Source organism: Notechis scutatus, chromosome 11 (assembly GCF_049901735.1).
Source record: "Notechis scutatus isolate UNSWTSFEM ecotype Mainland chromosome 11, rNotScu1.2, whole genome shotgun sequence".
Lineage (NCBI taxonomy): Eukaryota > Metazoa > Chordata > Lepidosauria > Squamata > Elapidae > Notechis > Notechis scutatus.
The window spans coordinates 14,406,051-14,431,326 of NC_142019.1; the positions used below are offsets into that span (position 1 = coordinate 14,406,051).

The 25,276-nt window shown below is 42.1% G+C and overlaps 1 protein-coding gene across 2 annotated transcripts in view; it reads right to left on the reverse strand.

The window, feature by feature from the left end:
- IGDCC3 (immunoglobulin superfamily DCC subclass member 3) overlaps window positions 1-25,276 on the reverse strand; it is a 128,733-nt gene that overhangs the window by 47,241 nt on the left and 56,216 nt on the right. For both annotated transcript variants that reach the window (XM_087972846.1, XM_087972845.1), the window contains exons 3-6: window positions 16,786-16,930; window positions 14,308-14,438; window positions 9,524-9,661; window positions 3,385-3,543 (exon numbers count right to left, since the gene is read on the reverse strand). In XM_087972846.1, the coding sequence (XP_087828972.1) occupies window positions 3,385-3,543; window positions 9,524-9,661; window positions 14,308-14,438; window positions 16,786-16,930 (573 nt within the window). The remainder of the gene's footprint in view (window positions 1-3,384; window positions 3,544-9,523; window positions 9,662-14,307; window positions 14,439-16,785; window positions 16,931-25,276) is intronic.

Consider the following 25,276-nt stretch of genomic DNA (forward strand, 5'->3'; position numbering starts at 1 on the left):
TGAAGCTGTAGGCCTCTTTGCAGAAACAGAAAACTAATGAATGGATGATGAATGAATTTGATAATAATTAGGAAGAGTAAAACATGGAGAGGAATTATGATGTAACTTTAAAGGGGGGTGGATAATATATTTATTTGGAACTGCAGTAAAAAAAAATGTAAGCCACTTCTTATCTTTATTTTTCTTTAGTTTTTCTACCTGCTCACAAGTAAGTAAAGAAAGAAAGAATAAGAAAAGAGAGAAAGTTTAAAGTTGTAGCAATGTTTCGGTAGAATCTCATCACAATACAGAACACAATACAGAACACAATACAGAACACAATACAGAAGCCTGATGATGGCAGATGAGATTCTGCCAAAACGTTGCTACAACTTTAAATGACATGGGAAAATACCCGAACAAAGCTGAATACCATACATGTAACTACCCGCGAAAACTTAAGAAAACACACACATATATATATATGTATATGTGTGTGTGTGTGTGTGTATACACACACACATACATACATATATATATATACATATATATATATATATATATATATATATATATATATATATATATATATATATACATATATATATAAAAATAAAAAATTCTGAAACTCGTCAAGCCCAAACCGTTCCCAAGAAAAGCTGATGAGAAAGGGGAAGCGGGTGACTTCAAAGACAAAATGAGGGATCGTAATCAGGAAAGGATTAAGGGAGCATTCAAGGCTGGGCTGCCAGCTGAGTTGTTTTATCTACCTCCTCTATTTCCCCCCACCCTCTCTCTCTTTTTTTTTTTTTTTGTAAAAAGGCGTTCTCTGCAAAAAAAACCTTCACCATGGAGACTGAAGACTCAGCAAACATTCAAGAAACCCCTTTTCTGGCCGCGGTCATTAAAAGTGGCTTTTCGGAATTGTCGTTAGGAGCTGGCAGTGCAGGGGAGGCGGGAGGGGCAGGTTTTTCTTGTGCACAACAACACACACACACACACACACACACAGACACACACACGATTTCAAAGGATTTCCACCGATTCCCAGATCAGGGGTAGAGTCCCAATCCTGCAGTGAAAAAGGGGGAGAGTCAGCGTGGGAATCACCTCGTTTCTTAAGTTTTCTTCTTCCTCTTCCTCTTCTCCTTCTCCTGTTTCTGTTTCTTCTTTTTTCTTTCTTTTTTTCCTTCCCTTTCTCTTCCTCTTCTTCTCCTTATCCTCCTTGATTCTTCTTCTTTCTTCTTCTCCTTTTCCTTCTTCTCCTGTTTCGTCTCCTTCTTCTCCTTCTCCTCCTCTTCCTCCTTCCTCCTTCCCCCTCCTCATCTCCACCTCCTCCTCCCTTCTTCTCCTCCCTCATCTTCCTCCTCCCTTCTCCTTCTCCTCCTCCTTCCCCCCCTCCTCATCTCCTCCTCCTCCTCCCTTCTTCTTCCCCCTCCTTTCTCCTCCTCCTCCTCCTTCCCCCCCTCATCTCCTCCTCCTCCTCCCTTCTTCTTCTCCCTCATCTTCCTCTTCCCTTCTCCTTCTCCTCCTCCTTCCCCCTCCTCATCTCCTCCTCCTCCTCCTCCCTTCTTCTTCTCCCTCATCTTCCTCCTCCCTTCTCCTTCTCCTTCCCCCTCCTCATCTCCTCCTCCTCCTCCCTTCTTCTTCCCCCTCATCTTCCCCCCTCCTTTCTCCTCCTCCTCCTCCGTCGTATTCTTCTCCCGGAACAGAACCAGAAAAATAAACCAACCAACCAACTTTTCTTTCTTTCTTTCTTTCTTTCTTTCTTTCTTTCTTTCTTTCTTTCTTTCTTTATTTATTTATTTATTTATTTATTTATTATTTATTTATATTTGATTTGTCAATCGCTTACAAGATAATAGGTATAAGTATATACATAGTTATGAATACATGAAATGGGTACATATAAGAAAAATAAAAGAAACAACAGATATAATTAGGAACATGATTATGAGTACATGAAATGGGTATGAATAACAGGGCATTAGGACAGGGACAGTAGGCACGTTGGTGCGCTTATGCACGGCCCCTACAGACCTCTTAGGAAAGGGGTGAGGTCAATAGTAGACAGTCTAAGGTTAAAATTTTGGGGGTTTGGGGAAGAAACCACAGAGTCAGGTAGAGTATTCCAGACATTGACTACTCTGTTGCTGAAGTCGTATTTCCTGCAATCAAGTTTGGTGCGATTAACCTTGAGTTTGAATCTATTGTTTGCTCTTGTATTGTTATGGTTGAAGCTGAAATATTCATTGACAGGTAGGACATTGCAATGTATGATTTTATATACCATACTTAGATTAGACCGAAGATGGCGTAATTCAAGGTTTTCTAGGTCTAGAATTTCAAGTCTGGTGGCACAACGAGTAGAGGAGTGGAGAACTCTTCTTGTGAAATAATTCTGGGCTTTCTCAACTGTGCTAATATCAGATACATAATGTGGGTTCCAGACTGATGAGCTGTATTTTACTAGTGATTAAGAAATGCATCTGCATCGGCAGGATTTCGCCTGATTGCTTTCAGCACAACTCGAAAAAAATTATGTGGACGGATTTGATGAAAAGAGCATTAGCTGTGGCGAGTAAAGCTCACTTCATCGGCTGCATTGAGGTGCTGGCTCTAGGTGGCATTCTCTGGAAAGCTTTGAATCAAACATGTCAGTGGAGAAAAATATTACCACATTTTTTATTTTTATTTTTGCTACCATAGAAGAACAAAGCTCTTCTCCTGGAGGGTCTTATATCATAGAATGAAACTTGGATCTATTGAAGCCAAAATATAAACTATACAAATAGGAAGGAAAGAATTGGTATTTGACTGTGTTGACCTTTTACATGTGTTGACCACACATCCTGGACATAAACTGTTTCAACTCCTACCCTCAAAATGACGCTATAGAGCACTGCACACTAGAACAACTAGACACAAGGACCATTTTTCCCCGAATGCCATCACTCTGATAAACAAATAATTCCCTCAACACTGTCCAACTATTTACTAAGTCTGCATTACTATTACTATTAATCCTCTCATCATTCTCCCACTTGTGACTGTATGACTGTAACTTTGTGGCTTGTATCCTTACGATTTATATTGACTGTTTCCTAGTATGATTTGATTTGATTGCCTATTTGTACCCTATGACTATCATTAAGTGTTGTACTTTATGATTCTTGACGAATGTATCTTTTCTTTTTATGTACACTGAGAGCTTGTGCACCGAAGACAAATTCCTTGTGTGTCTAATAAAGAATTCATTCATTCATTCATTCATTCATTCATTCATTCATTCATTCATACAGAGATACCCTGGTACTCATCATTAATTGGTTCAGGGAGGCAAGATGAGTACCAAAAAAGACTATTTTTCCCCCTAAGGAATGATATAGCGAGAAAAGTTCTTACCTTGCACCACGAGTCTTCCTTGGGCTGTCCTCCTCACCCTTGTGCCGGGCTTATTGGCTGCACACACATATATCCCAGAGTGCTGGACGGTGAGGTCCGAAATCATCAGATTGCCAGTTCCAAGAACCTGAATTCCTTCTACACCAATTGGCCGCCCGTCTGAAATGGGGAAGGATGAAGTAAGATTATTTTTTCCCCTGTCCTGCTTATATAGACTGACCAAGCCAGCTGGGACTTATCCTCCTTTAAGGTAGAATTGTACCCACAGAAGAGAATGTAATAGAAAAGTATTAGAATGTGCAGAAATGAATAAACTAACACTTAAAATTAAGGATAAGGAAGACCCTGACTATTTTTTTTAATATGGGATTTGTTTTATCAATGGTTAACGAGAAGAAACGGAAGTTAGGTTTTTTTTAAAAAAAAAATACAAGAGAATGACTAATTTTGTAAAAATGGCTCACCAAATGGATATGTAAGCACTATTGTCATTATATGTTTAATGTTAATTTTTATTTAAACATTATGTTTAAATAACATAACATTATTTTATTTAAACATTTTATTTAAACATTATGTTTATTAATGTTATGAGGAGGCATTACTGCTATTATATGATTAATGTTCATATTATGAATACTATTATTATCATGATAAGACTTAGCAATAACACTCAGACTTATATACTGCTTCACTGCTTCACAGTGTTTTTACAGGCCTCTCTAAGCGGTTTATAGAGTCAGCAACTTGCCCCCAACAATCTGGGTCCTTGTTTTACCCACCTCGGAAGGATGGAAAGCTAATGATTATGGCTCAAATTAATTGTACCCAGACAACACACTGTTTATAGAGACACTGAAATATTTGTTCTTTCTATATTTAATAAAAATAAAAACATTGAAAAAAATGAAGTAAAAAATAAAGTAGAATTGTGAAGTGTGCGTTTTCCGTGCAACAAGTCAAGATGGCGGCTGCAACAGTGCAATTCAAGCTTTGATTGCACTGTATTAGCAACCATGCTCAATTTTCTTCGACCAGATAATGGGGGTACTCCAGACCCATTTTTAAAAAGATTTTTTAAAATCCCATCTTTATTATTTTTCTAAATAACTCAAGGTGGCGAACATATCTTAATTCTCCTTTCTCTACCTATTTATCCCATGACAATAACTCTTTGAGGTGACTTAGACTTAAAACAGAAGGACCGGCCAAAGGCACCGAGCCAGCTTTCATGGCTAAAGCAGGACTAGAACTCCCAGCCTCCCACTTTCTAGCCTGGTGCCTTAACCTCTAGATCAGGGGTGTCAAACTCAAGGCCCAGGGGCCGGATCTGGCCCACAGGGTGCTTAGATCTTCCCCGCAGGGCCACCCTGGAAACAGTGAAGGACCAGCCCGCAGTGCCTCTGCCAGTGAAAATGGAGCCCGCAAGGGCCACAGGCTGCCCTCCCAAGCTCCGTTTTCGCTGGCAGAAGGTTGCAGAAGGCCATTGCAGCCGAAAACTGAGCCCAGGAGCCCATTTTCATGGGCAGATGCTTGGGCAACCACAGGCGCCCCTGACACAAGTGATGCTGAGCTGGTCACGCCTTCCCTGGACCCCCAAGGTCAAACACAACCCTCAATGCGGCCCTCAGTGAAATCGAGCTTGACACCCCTACTCTTGATCAAATTGGTGCTATATTTTCTATGGTTCATGAACCCATTCTCTTTTGCTCCAGCAAATATGAGTTCCTGCTGGGGATGGTTAGGAAACAATCACTAAATGGAAAATAGGTATATAATCAGCCTTATACTGGTAGCCCTTGGCTTATGAGCAGTTTTTTAGTGACCGTTTGAAGTTATGACCAGGGGTTGTCAGCTTTGGAAGCCACATTGAAACCAGATGCTCCCACGCTGCTACATTTTGAGCCTGGGAAAGTGAGAGGGTGGAAGTTCTTGGGGTATGTGTAGTTGGACAAAATAACATTCTTTTTGTAGTTCAAGGTCATAGTAGTGTGCGCATATGTGAGGGGAAGTATTAACTTGGGACGCATTTGTAGTTTTGATTATTGCAGTTACTATCCAAATAAAAAAGAACTTTTGAGCGATGTCTGTCTCAGAGTTATTGGTTGGAGTGGAGGTTTGCTAGAACGCTGACGGGGGGTACTTATGACCCAAATTTGAAGTTCCAATCATTGCCGCACTAGTCACATGACTACACTTCAAGTGCTCAGCAACTGGCTCCCATTTACAGCCCATAATAGCATCCCATGGTCATGTGACTGAGTTCTACAATGGTTTTGCCAAAAATGTGCATTTATGTCCGGTTTTTGGCAAACCAGCCTTAGCAAACTATAGATTTACATAATGATCTCCCCCCCCCCCATAAAGAAGATTATACAATTGGATTGGTCACATGGGTGGTTTGATTTACAATCCTCATAAGTTATGATCATGATGAACAGGCTTCATTATGGTCATAATCGAGGACTACCCATACATGGGAAGTCGTTTTAACCTGGAAATAAGGAGGAATTTTGTGACAGTGAGAACAATCAACCAATGGAACAGAAGTTGCCCTCGGAAGTTGTGGGAGCATCATCACTTGAGGCTTTCAAGAAGAGATTGGACTGCCATTTGTCAGAAATGGTGTAGGGTCTCCTGCTTGGGTTGGGGGTTGGACTAGATGACCTATAAGGTCCCTTCCAACTCTGATTATCTGTTATCTGTCGTCTTCCAATGGGAGTGGGAATAAGCTAAAATGACTCCCCGCTCCTGCCCCTCCAAAGATTACATTTAAGCTATTGAGTTAGTTCGCATTTCAGTGTTTTCGGCAATTTCAGAAAACGTTCATTAATTCAGGAATCCAACATCGGTTAGCTCGGTTTAATGGTGGGGAAGATTCCAACCTATCTCCAACCTCAAACTATTTCCATTTCAAAGCTATTTTGGGGGTGGTTTGGTGAGTTCAGCCAAACTGGGGAAGGCCCTTTTAAACGTTCTAATATCTGGGGAAGGCAGGTCATGCATGGTCCAAGAATTTCTGCCATTAAAAACAAGTTGGCTGACTGAACTTCACAGTAAAAAAAAAAGGAAAACTTAAAAAGCAAAATCCACCTAGGGGGTTTAAGAAGCGAAACTGGTTGGCTGGAGCACCTGACAAAAAGGCCTGCCTTAAAATTCAGATTCAGCTCAATCGCACCTTTCAACGGAAAACCCTGGACAAATTATTTACACTCAACACCCAACTCTCATTTCTTTTTCTGCCCATGGAGGGGAAGAGGTGATTGAAATGCGGGAGGAAAGCAAAGCTGAAATGGGTGCTGTTTTTTCCCCCTAAAACGTTCAGGGGAACTGAGAGAGTTGTCAGGCAGAAGGAGGGGGAAATGGCAGCGTCCTGTGCCAATACATTATCCAATTAATTGGGCTCTACTTGCTGTCATGTGGAGGGGTGTTGGAAGAGGGGGTAATGCTTAGTTATTTACTTCTCACTATGCCCCTCCCTCCAATCTGACAGTATTCCAATAATCTGAGTCTTTTTTCTTTTTTCTTGCATTTCCAATTCTCTAAAGAAACAGACTTGTTAAGTCAGTGATCCTTTCATGGGTGTCAAAAACCCCAGAAACCTGTAAGAGAAACATTTATCTGCAAGCTTTTCAAAGAAAAGAAACACAATTAATTGCTGTGTATTCTGAAGGAAGCACCTGGGTACATCTGTTGAAGGGAAGAAGGTGTCAGAAAGATGAATATGCAATTCAAACATGAGTAGAAAACAATTTTCTCTTTTTCCGGGAAAAATTGAACTCGCCATTCCTTGGGGGGGGGGACCCTTTCCTTTGTATTTGTAAGTTAGCTCCCCCCCCCCCAGTGAGTAAATTGTTAGCAGAGACTTTGCTTAGTTCAAAAGTATTAAATCAGAAGAATCCGATAGCACCTTTTCTAACTAACCATTTTTGTATTAAAAGGCGCAAAAACTTTCATGATCAGCTCAGATCTTTTAGCAAGGTTTGTTACTTGGAAAACATAAACTTAATCTTTCTGTATTTTTACCATGAAAAATTAACTTGGCTTTCCTCCTACAAGGACTTTAAAAAAATATCAACTAAAACTTAGCAACTTAACCAGTTCCTATTTTGCTCACCCTCTTATACAAACTGAATCCATTTTCTTCTGAAATTCATCTCGGAAATGATACTTCAATTTTTGGGAACCAGAGATCATATTTAGCATTTTATGTTATGGGCACTTTCACAAAACGCCTGCCGGAGTTAGGTGTGATGCTTGCAAGATACTTGCATTCCAAGAGGCAAAGCAAACTCCTCTTCTACTTCATTTTCTAAGCATATGTTTTTGAGGTCTCTATGGGCCTTGAAGGCTCTGCACAGTGCTAGCCTTTTCTTTGCGTTTTATATTAAATCTAGAGTAGTTTTTGCCATCCAGGTCAGTCTATAGACTTTAAGTCCCAGAATTCTCATTTATAGCTCTGCTGGCTGTGGAATTCTGGGATCTGAAGTCCACACACCTGGAAATTCTTATGTTTTAGAAGCTAATCTACACAAATAACATTGAGTTATAGCAAGGATCTTACTGGAATGCTCATTGATCTTCTAGGACAGTTTTTCCCCTCCTAATCCTGATCCGATGCACTACAACAGGGGTGTCAAACTCGGTTAAATTGAGGTCTGCATCGGGGTTGTATTTGACCCTGGGAGACAGGGTGGGTGTGGCCAGCATGACATCACTTGTGTTGGGGGGGGTGCCTGTGGTGACCCAAGAGCTCTGCCAGCAAAAATGGGCTCCTGAGCTCCGTTTTCGGCAGCAACAGCCTCCTGGAACCTCTGCCAGTGAAAACAGAGCTTGGGAGGGCCTCCATTTTTGCTGGCAGATGCATGGCGGGCTGGGCCTTCGCTGCTTCCAGCGCAGTCCTGTAGGCCAGATCTAAGCACCCAGAGGGCTGGATACGGGTCCCAGGCCTTGAGTTTCACACTCCTGCACTACAATATTCACACCACTCCCATTCAATATGTCAGACATCTGAAGGGCAAGGGGTTGGAGAAGGCAGTTCTGAACCAGCTTCATCATCCATCATCCTACAAGGTACATGTCAACTCATAAAACATTCCTATGCCTGTTTTAGTAGTTGCCATAAAAAAAGGGGGGGAGAGAAAATCTGGAAGAGCAGCTGAAAGCGAAAGTACATTCCAACTCTTCTCTTTAAAAGATTGTAACTAAACTACCAGAGTTTTTGCCTGTGAATATATTGAATTGGAGAAAGTGAATAATGACACCCAGCCTGTGAACATGCTCAATTGGAGAATCTGGTTTATGAGACACCCAGTGGGTAGGGGGGAAGCAGGTGAGTTGGCTTCATACAGGGCAGTGCCAATAACATGTCGCCTCTAATGAATCCTTTGAAGTTTTTTGAAGTTTGGCTCAAGAATCATGATTTAATTAGAGCGATTGCTGGAATCCTGACAGCAAGCTAACTCTGGCATACGTAATTTACAGTCCCCCGTATGCTGGTCATTCCCATAAGACATAGAAGAGAAAAGAGACCAACCACATTGAAAAGACATGCTGGAGAAGTAAACTAGTATCTGATGAACGGCTTCATTATTTGACCTTGAAACACTTTCAAACAAGTTTAATACACAGAAAATAAAGCAATTCTAACATAAATAGAGAGATCTGGTTTGGTTAAGACACTGGATTAAAATCATGAGCTTCAATTCTCTCGGGTATGAAAGCTGATTTGGTAACTTTAGATTACCTCTTTCCTAGCTCAACCTATTTCACAGAGTTGTGGTGGTGGGAAAAACAGGAGGAGGAAGCCTTGTAAAGATGAGATATACATCTAACAATAAATTAAAAAAAACATTCTCTATGCATCTTAAATCCAGATGTTTACATGCAGCTACTTTCAATATTGTCAGTATGAATGAGGCCAACTCTTTACCCAATCAAAGAATAAGATGCCAGGAGATCCTCTTATCTAAACCAAAATAATAACCAAACTCCCCTGCCAAGAGAGCAGGCTAGATCAATTCCTCAGTCAGCAAAGCTTTTCTGGGAGTTCTGGGAGTTGAATTCTGGGAATTGAAGTCCACAAGTCTTCAAGTTGCCAAGGTTGGAGACCTCTGGGCTAGAATGTTTGGATACCTACCAAGTCGACTCCAGGAGACGATAGGCCTGGGATTCCCAGTTGCAACGCATTCCAAGATGGCCGTCTGGTGCACCGTCAGAGTCAAGTTCTCAGGTCCCACAAGGATCATAGGGTCTTTGTAAACAGCAGAAGGAGAGCCTGTGCGGTAAAGAGCAGACACCAAAACCTTTTGTTATTTCCTTTTTGCAAATATTTTATATTAGAAATGTACAGGAGCCGAGGTTTTAAAGGAAAGGAATTTCAAGATATAGGGGGACTTCCAAGTGGAAACATGGTGGACTAGTTCAACTCCACACATGGGGGATAATGCTGAGGTGAAACCCAGTAGTTGGCGGTGCCTTAAGCTAATGGGAGCTTCTCTGGATAAGGAGGAAGCTGTGAGATTGCCCATTTAAGCTCTGGAGGGCTGTTCCTTGTGAGGAAACTGACAAGATCTAGAATGAACCCGGAAGCGATTCACAAGCAGAACACTGGGAGCCAAAAAAAGGATATAGCATGTTCAAGGGACACTGGGTTCACCCAGTCCACTCTCTAAAGCATGTTTGAGTGGTAAGAATTTAAAGAGTTCTTTCTTTAATTTAAAGTGAAACGAGACCTTTAATCCAACCAATTCAATAGAGCAGTGGCCCCCAACCTTTTGGGCACCAGGAACTGGTTCCATGGAGAAAGGTTTCTCTGTGGACCAGAGGGAAACCATGGTTTTGCATGCTGCTGCATCCTGATTTGGTTTGGCTCTGCGACCAAATAAGACAGATGTAGACTTCAATGGATAATTACAACTGCAGAAAAAACAATTGCTACAACCTGCCTTTCATTGAGGCACCTATATACTGCATGAGTAAAAAAGAGGGCTGTGAAAATATCTACAGACCCCTCACATCCTGGACATAAACTGTTTCAACTCCTACCCTCAAAATGATGCTACCGAGCACTGCACACCAAAACAACTAGACACAACAACAGTTTCCCCCCGAATGCCATCACTCTGCTAAACGACTAATTCACACAAAACTGTCAAATTACTTAGTAAGATTGTATTACTATTCTTCTTCTCATGCTTCTTATTACCTATCTCTTCCCACTTACGACTATAACCATGTTGCTTGTATCTTTACAATTTGTATTGTTTTGTTTTCCTAGTATGATTTGATTGCTTATAGTAACCTATGACTATCACTAAGTGTTGTATCTTATGATTCTTGATGAATGTATTTTGTTTTTTCTTATGTACACTGAGAGCATATGCACCAAAGACAAATTCCTTGTGTGTCCAATCACTCTTGGCCAATAAGGAATTCTATTCTATTCTGTTCTGTTCTGTTCTGTTCTGCTCTACTCTGCTTGTTTACATGGACCAGTTCTGGCATGCCAAGGACTGGTGCCAGTTCATGGACCAGGGGATGGGGACACCTGCAATAGAGGACATCAAAAAGCAGAGTACCAAAAGCCATCCCAGAGGGTGTCCTTTGATTCTAGAGGAAGGACCGTTTTTTTGAAAGAGCTGGAGAAAGGTGTAACTGGAACAAAAAGAGGGAACCACGCAACATTAACACACAACTAAATGAGGAAGAGACAACCATGTTAGATGCTGCAGGTATAGGTTTACAAGAAAAAGTATGGATTTGAAATGCCTAATATGGAATGTAAACAGGCCAAAAGTCCCTCAAATGAAGAAAACAAGATTTTTTTCATTACTTGAAAAAAACTAAAACAAGATCTAATATGCTTACAGCAAAGATAAAAGGCTGGAAACCCTTTATGGTCTTTTCACTAAAAATGGAATAAAGTGAAATGATTTCTGGATTAGATGACTGAAAAAGGATTGAAATAAGGGGTGGAAGGGATTTTTGTAATATTTAAGAAAAAAAGAAGGTTAAAGGTTGTTCATATTTTCTCACCTTCTCTCTCTCTCTCTCTTTTTCTTTCTTTCACTCATTTTGCTTTCCCCATTTTCTCTCTCCTTTGCTTTGTATTTATCTTTCCCCACGTAAATAATTCTTAATAAACTGTACATAACAAAAGGGATTTCAAAATGTAGCAAGACAGACAACTGTGGCCACCTTCTTTCCGATGATATATTAAGGTGACCAACCGTCCTCCTTTAGGGAGGACAGTCCTCCTTTTGTAAGTTCTGTCCTCCCTCGAAAAGTATCCTTCTACATGTCCTCCTTTTTGATATTTGAAGACTAATCTGTAAATCTCCATATTTGATTGATGCTGAGCCGATCTGTTGTGTGTGATGTGACGTATTTGTATTTGACATGACGATTCGTCAAGGCTCGGCACAGTGCGGCGAAGAGCAATGATGAGACGCATGTGCTCTGCACAGGAGAATTGTTTTGAGAGAGGGTGTCATGCACAAGAGTGCGCCATGCGCAAGTGACTTTGTTTTTTTTTTCTTCAATTTATTTGTGTCCTCCTTCTCATGGTAAAAAAGTTGGTCACCTTAGATATATTATTGTACGTTACATCGATTTGACTGACAGCTCATACCTTTTGCTTTTAATTACTATCTGAAGTCATGTACTGAAGCTTTGGCCTGGTCTGTGATTGTAACAAAGCTGATTGATTGGGAGCATAGAAGAACAGAAGGGACAAGAAGTAGGCCTTCGTACCAAGACCAGAAAAATCATACAGCTTTATCCTACCAGTCAGGACTTTCAGAAAATGAAATCTCTCTATATAAAAGCGAAATACCACTCACGCATCATCACAAAATCGTCAGAACCTCCAAACTTGAAATTTGGCACATATGTTCCTCTTGGCTTCTAGGTGCTCACTAAGAAAGGGTTTTTCAAAAAGACCATCAGAGCATTAATATTTCCTATATTATTATTATTAACATGCTCTGATACTAAGGAGTTCTACTCCCCTTTCCCACTTGAAAAGAAATCTGTTCCAAATACAAAACACAAGCAGAGGAGAGGAGTTTCAGTTTTTGTTTCACAGCACCAAGCAGCTTTCGTACAGAACAGTTGAGCTAAGCCATGCCCAGGCTCCTTGCTGTCTCCTTCTTGCTCACACAGCAAGTACTGTTTCAGTTTCCAAACAGCTCCCAACTCTCTCACACACTGACAGGACGCTAGCCAGGTGAATACCGATGGATGCTGGTAGGCAGAGGCAGATTCCCCCCCCCCTTATTTTCCTCCACAAAAACTAAGCCCGACCACATCGCGCGAGTGTCTAATGAAAAGAAGGAAAAGGGGAGAGATGATAGCAGTGGTCCAATGTTCGAGGGACAGCCGCAAAATAGAAGGGGTCAACTTAGTCTCCAAAGCAGCTGAAAGCAGAACAAGAAGCAATGGATGGAAACTAATCAAGGACAGAACCGATCTAGAAATGAGGAAAAATTTCCGGACAGAGAGAACAATTAACTAGTGGAGTGACTTGTCTCCAGAAGTTGTGAGTGCTTCAATACTGGAGGTTTTCAAGAAGAGACTGGACAACCATTTGTCCAGAATGCTAGAGGGTCTCCTGTTTGACCAGAGAGTTGGACTAGAAGATATCCAGGGTCCCTTCCAACTCAATCAATCAGAATAGAGATGGAAGGGACCTTGAAAGTCATCTAGTCTAGCCCCCTGCTCAAGTACAAGACCCTATTCCATTCCAGAAAAGTGGCAGTCCAGTCTCTTCCGAAAAACCTCCAATGATGGAGCACCCACCAACTTCTGAAGGCAAACCGTTCCACTGGTTGATTGTTCTTGCTGTCAGGAAATTCCTCCTTAGTTCTAGGTTGCTTCTCTCCTTGATTAGTTTCCATCCATTGTTTCTTGTCCTGCCTTCAGGTGCTTTGGAGAATAAATTGACCCCCTCTTCATTGTGGTAGCCCTTCAAATCCTGGAATATGGGTAGATGGATTCTTGTCTCTGTTATTCTGACGAAAATTGGGCATTCTCTCATGAAAGAGACTGGCGTCTCGGTTATAAATGATGACACCAAGCAGCAACTACAACCTGTCATTCCAAAAAAAGAGGCTCCATATTGTTGTGTGGCCTTGCTTGGGGAGCTCAAAGGAAAACCCCCATTATGGGGCTGGTTGGTGCCAGGAGAGTTCTTCCTTCGCCTTTATCAACTGGTTTTTAACAGGGTTTAAAATGATTAAAAACATTTTTTATACATTTTCTAAAATCAATTCTAAAATTTTAACTCGAACGCTTAATTTTTTTTTATAGATTGCTTTTCGATTTGGATCTTTTATTGTACGCCAAGCAGAATTCCTCTTGGAAGGAGATGAGTGGTACAGAAACGTGAAATATAAATTAAAAAAAAAATATGCCAAACAGATACCAAAGTAAAACAGCAGCACTTGACAGATGAAGCACCTTAGATATTGACTTACAACAGTTCATTTAGTAACCATTTAAGGTTACAACGAACAACCATTTGAAGTTACAACGGCACCGGAAAAAAGCGACTGATGACTGTTTTTCACACTTACGACCATTGTAGCATTCCATAGTCACGAGATCAAATCGAGGTGCTTGGCAACCGACTCGTATTTATGACGGTTGCAGTGTCCTGTGGTCACGTGATTAGCTTTTGTGATCTTCGGACAAGCAAAGTCATTGGGGAAGCCAGATTCACTTAACAATAGTGTTACTAGCTTTACAACTGCAGTGATTCAATGAACAACTATGGCACAAAAGATCGTAAAATGGAGCAAGGCTCCCTTAACAAATGTCTCGCTTAGCAGCAGAAAATGTTCAGCTCAATTGTGGTCATTAAGTCGAGGACTACCTTTAATCCTTACCCCCCGCTCCACCCCACCCTGCTGTCCAACCAACCTGATACGGTGAGCCTGGCTCCTCTGCTAAATTTCACATTCGCAATGTTGCTGGCGACGCAGTGGAAGATCCCAGCATCTTCGGCTCGCAGTCCTGTGATTTGCAAAACCCCCTTGGGAAGCAGTGTGTACCTGAGGGGTTCAGAAAACATACTCATTCGGGACAGATGCTTGGAATATACGGCAATTAAGGGAAGCTTAAGACTGGGAAAGAAGCCAGGTTTTTGTTTGAATTGTGCAGTCCCTGGTGCTTCTGAGCTTGGTTGGTTGCAGGTGTTTCATTACCCAACTAGGTAATGTCATCAGTGTGAGTAAGTGTGGGGCTTGCTGCCTGTTTATAAAGACTACAGTATCCGAAGGAATCTCTTTTCACATATATTTCAATCCGTCATCATTTGTGGGATGGGATGGGATGGGATGGGATGGGATGGAATTCTATTCTATCCTATCCTATCCTATTCTATTCTATTCTATCCTATTCTATCCTATCCTATCCTATCCTATCCTATCCTATCCAATCCTATCCTATCCTATCCTATTCTATTTCTACTCTACTCTACTCTACTCTACTCTACTCTACTCTACTCTACTCTACTCTACTCTACTCTACTCTACTCTACTCTACTCTACTCTATTCCTATTCCTATTCCTATTCCTATTCCTATTCTATTCTATTCTGCAAAACTCACTCAACCGATGTCTCGTTTTAGCAACAGAAATGTTGGGCTCCTTGGTGGTTGTATGTATGTTGTATGCGTAGAGATCAGGGTTGATAGATCTTTCTCCCTTTTTGGAGAACAGACAACTTTTGCAGAAAGGGAAAGAAAGAGCAGGAAGGAGAGGTGGTATTCAGCAAGTTCTGACTGGTTCTGAAGAACCGGTAGCGGAAATTTTGAGTCGTTTGGAGATCCGGCAAAAACCACCTCTGACTGGCCCCGCCCCCATCTATTCCCTGCCTCCCATTGAGTCCCAGCTGATTGGCTGGGTCTTCTTTGGTTGCCCTGCACAGGAGAACGGAGCTGGAAAGCAGGTTAGTGGGGTGGGAAGGGAAGGGGGATTTTGCCGTAACTGTCAAGTGTGGCTCCATTCAAAATCCAAGACAGGAAATCTTAGAATCCATGGTTATAGAGAAAAGGACTTTTACTGAAAATTGAAGTGGTAGCATCAGAAGAAATACAAGATCTGAGGCAAAAGGCGCAGAAATCACAGATAGAAAGTCGTCCCATGTCCCCACCCCCAATAGTTCAAACTTGCCATCCAGTCTGAGGTGTGTCATATATCATTATACCCATATAATGTCATATAGGTACATCTTCAGGTGGCATCTCAGACATCTGGTATGCCAAGACGGTTGAACTTGTCCTGGAAAGATAAGTGGCTGCATTTGCGCAGTAAATAAGGAAGCACCCCAACTTTTACAATTCACACAGCTTCACCTCCAGCACCCTTCCCCCCACAAGGCCCAATTATTCCCCGCCCCCCACCCCCCCATTTCTATGGCAGCCAGAAAGAGTCAAGCAGAAGACAGAATCTTGGAGGCTGATAGTAACCTTCCCCTGGAGTGGGAAGGGATTGGAGATTTTGCAGTATCCTTCCCCTACCACTCCCGCCAAGCCAAACCCACCAAGCCGAGCCACGCCCACCAGGCCCCGCCCACCAGGCCCCGCCCACAGAACTGGTAATTTAAAAAAACTGAATCCCACCACTGGCAGGAAGGATGTTGGCTGCCCCGCTTCAGTCAGGTTGGAGCAGCCTTTTTCTAGACAAGAGCAGGGTTGGGCAATTTGTCTGTGTTGTGGTTAGCAGGCTGAGGAGAACGAGAACTCAGGTGAGGGGCCGGGACCCTTAGGGAGTGGACTGCTGCCTTTAGAGACTGTGGGGGCTGGCAGCAGCGATGAGGAGGTTCCCAAGGAGCCTGTGCCAAGTGTGCGTGCACGCAGGATCGCTTGCAGGAAAGAGCAGTTACAACAGCACAGGCGACTCGGGAGTAAGGCTGCAAGGTAATGGCCCCTCCCTCAAGAAGATAAAAGCCAGCTGTGAAACAAACCTTCTTTGCAGAAGGCAAAGACATTTTGAAACTCAGCCTTGTGGACATTACAGTTGGTATTGGAAGACTCTTGTGTTTTAAACTATTTCTTATCTGTTGGTTTTTCACAGTCCTGCAAAAACTTGGCAAGGCTCTTTCTTGTCAGGGCTAATTAGTTGGAAGCAGCCTTTTATCTGTGAAGAAACAGAATTCCTAGATGAAGCAGTAAAAGGTTGTGCTGCTGCCTTTGTCTTGTGTTTGCTCTCTTGGAAACAGGTTGGGTCAGAAGAGTCTGTCCCTCTGATGCCGGGGTGACATTTCTGAGATTTTAAAGGATAAAACAACTAACTGGCAGGCATTTAAGCCAACCATACAAACGTGGCTCAGTAGATTTCTGGGAAGGAAACACGTCTTATTCTCCTCCCCAGTTTTTGGTTCTTCGGGCAGGGTTACCTGTCATTATCTGTGCTGATGGGGAGATGATTCTTCTGCCACATTATCATGGGTTCAGGCAGGCCATGGATCTGGCACTGAAAGCGGGCAACGCCTCCTTCTTCCACCACTGCACTCTGGGGGTGTACATGGAAGTCAGACATCGCTAAAAGAAAAAGAGATACAAGACAGGTTAGAATAGAAACACGAAGTTGGAAGGGGCCTTGGAGGTCTTCTAGTCCAACCCCCTGCTTAGGCAGGGAACCCTAGACCAGGGGTCCCCAACCACCGGTCCGCGGACCGGTACCGGTCCGCGGAACTCCTACCGGGCCTCTGGCTTGCTGGGCGCCGCCATCTTTTTCATGAAAAAGTGCTTCCGGTGAGCTTTTCCGGTAGAAAGCTCACCGGAAGCACGCTTTTCATCAAAAAGATGGCGGCGCCAGCTTATGCCGTACCGGCCGCAGCGTCAAAAAGGTTGGGGATCACTACCCTAGACCATTTCAGACAAATGGTTGTCCAGTCTCTTCTTAAAAAGATTCCAGCGTTGGAGCATTTACAACTTGTGGAGGCAAGTTGTTCCACTGATTAATTGTTCTAACTGTCAGGAAATTTCTCCTTAGTTCTAAGTCGCTTCTCTCCTTGATTAGTTTCCATCCGTTGCTTTTTCTCCTGCCTTCAGTGCTTTGGAGAATAGTTTGATTCCCTCTTATTTATGGCAGCCCCTAAGATATTGGAACACTGCTATCACGTCACCCCTAGTCCTCCTTTTCATTAAACTAGACATACCCAATTCCAGCAACTGTGGAACTACACCTCTTTTCTTCCTTCCTTCCTTCCTTCCTTCCTTCCTTCCTTCCCTTTCCTTCCTTCCTTCCTTCCTTCCTTCCTTCCTTCCTTCCCTCCCTCCCTCCCTCCCTCAGTCTTCCCTTCTACACCTCTTTTCTTCTTCCCTCCCTCCCTCTTGCTCTTCCCTTCTTCATCTCTTCCCTTCCTCACCTCTTTACTTCCTTCCTCTCCTTCCCTCCCTCCCCCTCTTCCCCTTTTCACACCTTTCTCAGGGTCACCTCTAAATTCCTTTATGAATTAAATGGAGCAGAAGCCTTGAAGGAAGGTGGACTTCTTCTCATCCAACTCTTCCCCAAGTTTCAACCCAACCTTGGTGGGTGTGTGAAACCTCCATTCCTGGCTGCCGGCTGTCCACCCCTTCCCTCCCCTCACCCACCAAAGGACATTTTTTGGTCCTGCTTCCCCCTTGTTGTCTCCTGCAAGATGCCTTCAGGCAGCAGAGTTAACACGCCTCCACGTGGGCACCTCCATCTTTGCTCCCCCATCCGCCCACAACGTACATCAAAGAGAACGCTACTGCCTCTCTCTTGTTGAAAAGGAGCGGGCCAAGATGTCAGACAAGACTCATCACTCATCTTCAGGGTCCCACTGGGCTCCAACAGATGGGAGGCTTCTCATATCAGGTTCATACATTAAAGATGCGCTGCCTGTTCCCCCCAACCCCATCCCCCGCCCAACCTCCCTGGCTCTGAGTGCCAGACTGCTGCCTTTTCAGGAGAAGCCCTTCCTGATTCAGTCTTAAGCTTTTCTCTTCCCTCCTTCTCATCCTGCAGGGAAACCTAACCCAAACCTGGATTTAATGCAATTTGGGAACAGTTTATTGAATTAGAGGAGCCCCTTCAACACTAATGGTGCTTTATTGCATTAAGAAAAGAGCTCCGAGCATCAACCAACGGAGGCGGAAGCCACAATAGAATTATTGTCGAGTGGTTTTATTTACACACACACACACACACACACACACACACACACACACACACACGTACGTCTCTTGCTGGGCTTTTCTGAGTCTCACCATCAACGTGCTTAAGATTTTAAGGATTTGTCGACTTTAACCATATTGGATTGGGGGAACCAGATCCAGCTTGGGATTAGAGGGAATCCTCGGTTTACGTCCACAATGGAGCGCCAAATTTCTGCCACTAATTTAAACATTTGTTAAGTGAAGCTTGACCCATTTTAGGGCTTTTTTTTTTTGCCACCGTTGTCGAGTGAATCACTGCAGTTGTATATGACAAATAGGTGTTATCAGGATGATTACACCACGTTCGCTGTTTTTAATGTTTTTGTTCAATAATTTTTTTTGAAAAAACTTCAGATGCTTGGCAACTGACTCACATTTATGATGGACACAGTGTCCCATGGCCACCTAATCACCTTTTGTGGCCTTCTCAGAAGCAAAGTTAATGGGGAAAGATGGATTCACTTCACAACCAGGTTACCAGCTTATTAACTGCAGCGATTCACTTAACGACTGCGTCAAGAAAGCTTTGCAAAATGGGGGCAAAACTCATGCAACAAACATCTCATTTAACGCCAGAAATTTGGGGCTCAATGATAGCCGTATGTCAAGGACTATTCTGTATTCTGTTAAGTCTGCAAATCTGGTTCTGTGATGGCGCGCATCTGAACAGCCCATCTTCACACCTCTTGGAAATGATCAAAGATCTACACGTGGAACAAGAAGATCTGCTTGTAAGTTTCGACGTGGTTTCACTATTCACTCAAGTCCCGATAAAAGAAACTCTCGAAATCATCAAAAATAAATACCAACCAGCTAAACACCTCATGGAACTAGCAGAACACTGCTTGACCAACACATATTTCATATACAAAGGACAAAGATACAAGCAAATTGAAGGAGCCCCTATGGGATCACCACTGTCACCCGTTGTTGCAAACCTGTTCATGGAAGAATTAGAATCCAGAGCCCTGGCTAATGCCACCCACAAACCCAAACGATGGTTAAGATACATCGATGACACATTTGTGATTTGGCCCCATGGAAAAGAAAACCTAAACAATTTCCTAACACACCTAAACAGCACACACCCCAAAATCAAGTTCACCATGGAAACGGAAACAAGCAAACAACTACCATTCCTAGATGTACTAATCTACAAAAAAACAGATGGCACACTAGGACACACCGTATACTAGAAGAAAACACACACTATCCGCTACCTCAACGCCCAATCCCACCACCACCCAGCACAGATAAATTCTGTGGCCAAAACACTAATCGCCAGAACCAAACGCCTGGCAGACAAGACACACATAAAGACTGAACTATGCACCCTGACTAAAGTACTGACAGCCAACGGCTTCCACAAAAGCAAAATCACCGGCTTGATCCACAAAAACACACTGAGACATAATGGAGACCTAGAAGATGAACAGACCTATGGAACAGCTGTCCTGCCCTACGTAAGAGGTACTACAGACAAAATCAGTAAGATACTTCACAGGCATCACATCAAGACTGCCTTCAAAACAGACAGAAAAATAGCAGCCATCCTTAGAAACCCCAAAGATAAAATTGACCTGGAAAACCAAGGCATGCCCTGCCACATACATTGGACAGACCAATAGAAGAATAAGTACCCACCTAGATGAACACAAAAATGCAGTAAAAAAGCTGGAACACACTTCCTCACTAGTCCAACACATGAAAGCAACAGGTCATAGCATTGACTTCAATGGCACCAAAACCCTAGCCACCATAGCAAACCCCAGCTACAGAATTATCAGAGAAGCCATAGAGATTGAAAAAAGACCTGAAAGCATGAATAGAAGAGATGACTCCACCCGGCTGTCAATTATTTGGAAGCCTGCAAATAAATCTCCACACTACAAGCCAGGCAAACACCTGGGCACAAACAGACCCCCCCCCCCGATACCTCCAGCTCAAACACACCCCAACCAGGCACCCAGATGAAACCTAGCTTCCTAACAAATGATAGCCGTCCATTTACTCGGAGCCAAGCTGCACTAAAAGCCTCCAATACAGGAACACAATGTTGGGAGGACGGCAGAACCCAGATAAGACTTGACAAACATGGATAATTCACGCTTTACTTCCAACAAGGTGCTGTGCGCAAGCCCTTTTTAAATCCCTGTTTTCCCAGCTGCAGCTAATGAAGGGAATCAGGGCCCTTTTCTCCCCTGTAACCCCCGTTGCTTCCTTCTCCATTGGTCCCTGCGTGCCCTAGGATGAAGAGAGGGTGGGCCTTCCTCTGAAGTTTCTTCCACAGCCACCAGAGCCACACTCCCACTCCCTTGTCAGCTGCTCGACCTCCCTCTTGGAATCAGATTCCAACAGGGGCATGACACTTCCTTTGGAGTTCACCTATACTAAAATGGGACAGGTAGCTGCCCTTCCCAGTACAGGTAGACTTTGGGTTATAACAGTTTGTTTAGTGACTGTTCAAAGCTACAAAGGCACTGAAAAAAAGTGACCTGGGATCATTTTTCATACTTATGACCGTCACAGCATCCCTGTGGTCACGTGGTCAAAACTCAGACCCTTGGCAACTGACTCATAGTTATGATAATTGCAGGGTCCTGAGGTCACATGATCACCTTTTGCGACCTTCTGATGAGGAAAGTCAATGGAGAAGCCAAATTCACTTAACAACCAGGTGACTAACTTAACAACTGCAGGGATTGCCTTAACAGCTGTGGCAAGGGAGGTTGCAAAATGAGGCAAAGCTCGCTTAACAAATGTCTCACTTGGTGACAGAAATTGTGGTCGTAAGTCAAGGACTAGCTGTAATATCATCTCACTGCTGTTCTTCTTGTCCTTTTTCTGCTCTTAAGCCTTTCAGTCTCGTTGTGGTATGCTTAGCTCCCTCGCTTCTGTTTTTAACCCCCATAACTGTCTTACAGTGGCTTATTTTATGTTGCATATTTTGTACCGTGCTTTTATTTACCTTGTTCTCCATGGTTTCACTACACCGTTTAAACTCTACTGCAAGCTCTTCGGGATATTGGAGATGAGAAATGGAATGAAAGGTTGTAAATAAGTAAGGAAGTGCTCCATCTCCATCTTCAACAAACCAAGATCACAAGGAAGCTCCAAGCGATGGGCCTCACATCCATTAAATAAACACCTCAGAGAAGGCTGGATAATTCTTTGCTACTCACAAGGGTTCCATGATAATCAGAGATCAAAATGTAGGAAGTCTGTCTGGACATGAGCATCAGAAATTTAAAAAAAAACAGAAAAACAAAGAAATTTGAAGAATGAATGAATCTCTCCCTCTCCCTCTCTGTCTCCTATCTGTCTCTCCATTGATCTCTAGATAATCTCCCTCTTTCTTCTCTATCTGTCTCTATCAATCTATCTATCCTCCTATCTCTCTCTGTCTCGTCTGTCTGTCCATTGATCTCTAGCGTAGATAACCTCCCCCTTTCTTATCTATCTATCTATCTATCTATCTATCTATCTATCTATCTATCTATCTATCTATCTATCTATCTATTCTACATCTATCTATCTATCTATCTATCTATCTATCTATCTATCTATCTATCTATCTATCTATCTATCTATCTATCTATCTATCTATCTATCTATCATCTATCTATCTATCTATCTATCTATCATCTCACTCTCTCTCACTCTATCTATCTATCTATCTATCTATCTATCTATCTATCTATCTATCTATCTATCTATCTATCTATCTATCTATCTCTATCTATCATCTCTCTCTCTAACTCTAACTCTATCTATCTATCTATCTATCTATCTATCTATCTATCTATCTATCTATCTATCTATCTATCTATCTATCTATCTATCTCCCTGCCATCTATCACTCATCATCTATCTATCTATCTATCTATCTATCTATCTATCTATCTATCTATCAATATCTATCTATCTGTCTGTCTGTCTGTTCATCCATCCATCTGTCTAACCCCCCCCACTCTCTCTTTCTCTCCTGATATGTAGAAATTCCACACTTTCTTAATCTGTAACAAGGTCAGAAAAAAAATCTAATATATTCCAAAAATTGCATCTTCCGCTTTCCTTTTTTTCCCCCTTGGGTATTTTAGATTCACAAATGAAGGCGAATATACGTGTCCCGTGATAATGTCGCAAGATCCAATCTGAGTCAGTCACTAGGACCAGAGGTTTAGTCATCCAAGGTTTTGGACTGGTGCAGGAGCCCATCCTCAAGAAACTTCTATCTTACCACAGGGGGGGGAGGGAGGGAGAGACAGAGAGAGAGAGAGAGAGAGAGAGAGAGAGAGAGAGAGAGAGAGAGAGAGAGAGAGAGAGAATGGATTCCTGACGCTCTTGGATCCTGAAATTTTAGATTCACTGAATCTAAAGTTGAAGTTCGCAACGTTGATGGTGAATGAAAGTCCCCTCAAATCCCCAGAGGATATCTGTGCAAGCTCCTGAATTCACCAGATAGGAAGCTAACCAACAAAGCATCCATGAAAAGAAATTGTCCCAAATCTGCTAGTTTCTAGCAAGTTTGCCAGGAAAGATTGTGGGGAAGACACAATGCCATTTCCTGAGAACTCCTGGAGAGGAACTTTTATTTGGCCAAGAGCAACGACAGCTTAAGTCACAAATAACACACACAACAAGCCTGTTGCTTCATTTCAAGATTCTCATTCTCCCAGGTAAAAATGCTTGCAAGACTCACATCTCTTAAAGACACCGGTATTAATATTTATCATGAATAAAACAAGGCACAGCATAAATAATTTAGCAATGAGGATGTTAAGTAAAATATGCCTGTATGTGCCCTTCTGATGTGTTTTTCATGAACAGCACCTGAGAAAAACTGCCACCATTGGCAAAGCAGCCTACATTAAACATTCATGTCTTGTGTTATAAAATACGGCTTTTTTTTTTACAAAAAGACACAGATGCTGCATCCGTTTTATTTACTGTTGCAGTTCCAGCAGTTCCAAGTGATTTGGGTGCAAACGAGCCCTGTGGTCAAGCTGCACATGTTTATATGGGGAGGGAGGAGAGAGAGAGCGCCTCCAAAAGTCATGTACAGTTGTTTGACAACTGCAACCACAACAAGATGATGAGTTTGCAGTGCCAAATGTCAACCGCGAAATGCAAGAAATAAGCTTGATCCATATCTATCTATCTATCTATCTATCTATCTATCTATCTATCTATCTATCTATCTATCTATCTATCTATCTATCTATCATCTATCTCTAGCTATTTAGCTATCATCTATCTATCTATCTATCTATCTATCTATCTATCTATCTATCTATCTATCTATCTATATGTATCTATATGTATCTAACTACCTATCTCTATCTCTATCATCTATCTCTATCATCTCTATCTATCTCTATCATCTCTATCTATCTATTTACCTATATCATCTATCTATCTATCTATCTATCTATCTATCTATCTATCTATCATCTATCTCTAGCTATTTAGCTATCATCTATCTATCTATATGTATCTATATGTATCTAACTACCTATCTCTATCTATCTCTATCATCTCTATCTATCTCTATCATCTATATCTATTTACCTATATATCTATCTATCTATCTATCTATCTATCTATCTATCTATCTATCTGTATGTATCTATATGTATGTATCTATATGTATCTATCTCTATCATCTATCGCTATCATCTATCATCTATCTCTATCTCTATCATCTCTATCTATCTATTTACCTATATCATCTATCTATCTATCATCTATCTCTATCTATCTATCTATCTATCTATCTATCTATCTATCTATCTATCTATCTATCTATTTATATCTATATGTATCTAACTATCTCTATCATCTATCTCTATCATCTCTATCTATCTATTTACCTATATCATCTATCTATCTATCATCTATCATCTATCTCTATATCATCTATCTATCTATCTATCTATCTATCTATCTATCTATCTATCTATCTAATCTATATGTATCTAACTATCTCTATCATCTATCTCTATCATCTCTATCTATCTATATCCTCTATATCTATCTATTTACCTATATCATCTATCTATCTATCATCTATCTATCATCTATCTTCACACAAGGTGGTTTTCATAAGGGTCGGTGGTCCGAATCCCTGGTGCCGCGTAACGGAATGAGCTCCTGTTACTTGTCCCAGCTTCTGCCAACCTAGCAGTTTGAAAGCATGTAAAAAAAAATGCAAGTAGAAAAATAGGGACCCCTTTGGTAGGAAGGGAACAATGTTCTGTGCATCTTTGGCATTTAGCCCTGCTGGCCACATGACCATGGAGACGTCTTCGGACAGCGCTGGCTCTTTGGCTTTGTAACGGAGATGAGCACCACGCCCTAGAGCCAGAAACGACTAGCACATATGTGCAAGGGAAACCTTTACCTTTACTACACGACTGCTGCCCATCAACTCACTTGCAGAGATTTCTCACTGGAGGAAGGATCTCTTCGGGGGTGGGAGAGTATGAAAGGAGGTGGAATCAAAGGAGCAGAAAGGAAGTTCCAGAGTTGAATGGGGAGGGTCTTCAAATCCCTCTTGGTGACTCATCCTTCCTTTCTTTCCCATCCTGTCCAACCCTCTTCGCTTTTGGATATCCTAAAGGTTTTATAAGGCTTTTGAAATGGTCAGGAAAAAAGACACGGCAACTTCCTTTGAACAGGGCCTTTCTCCCCTCCCCCAGG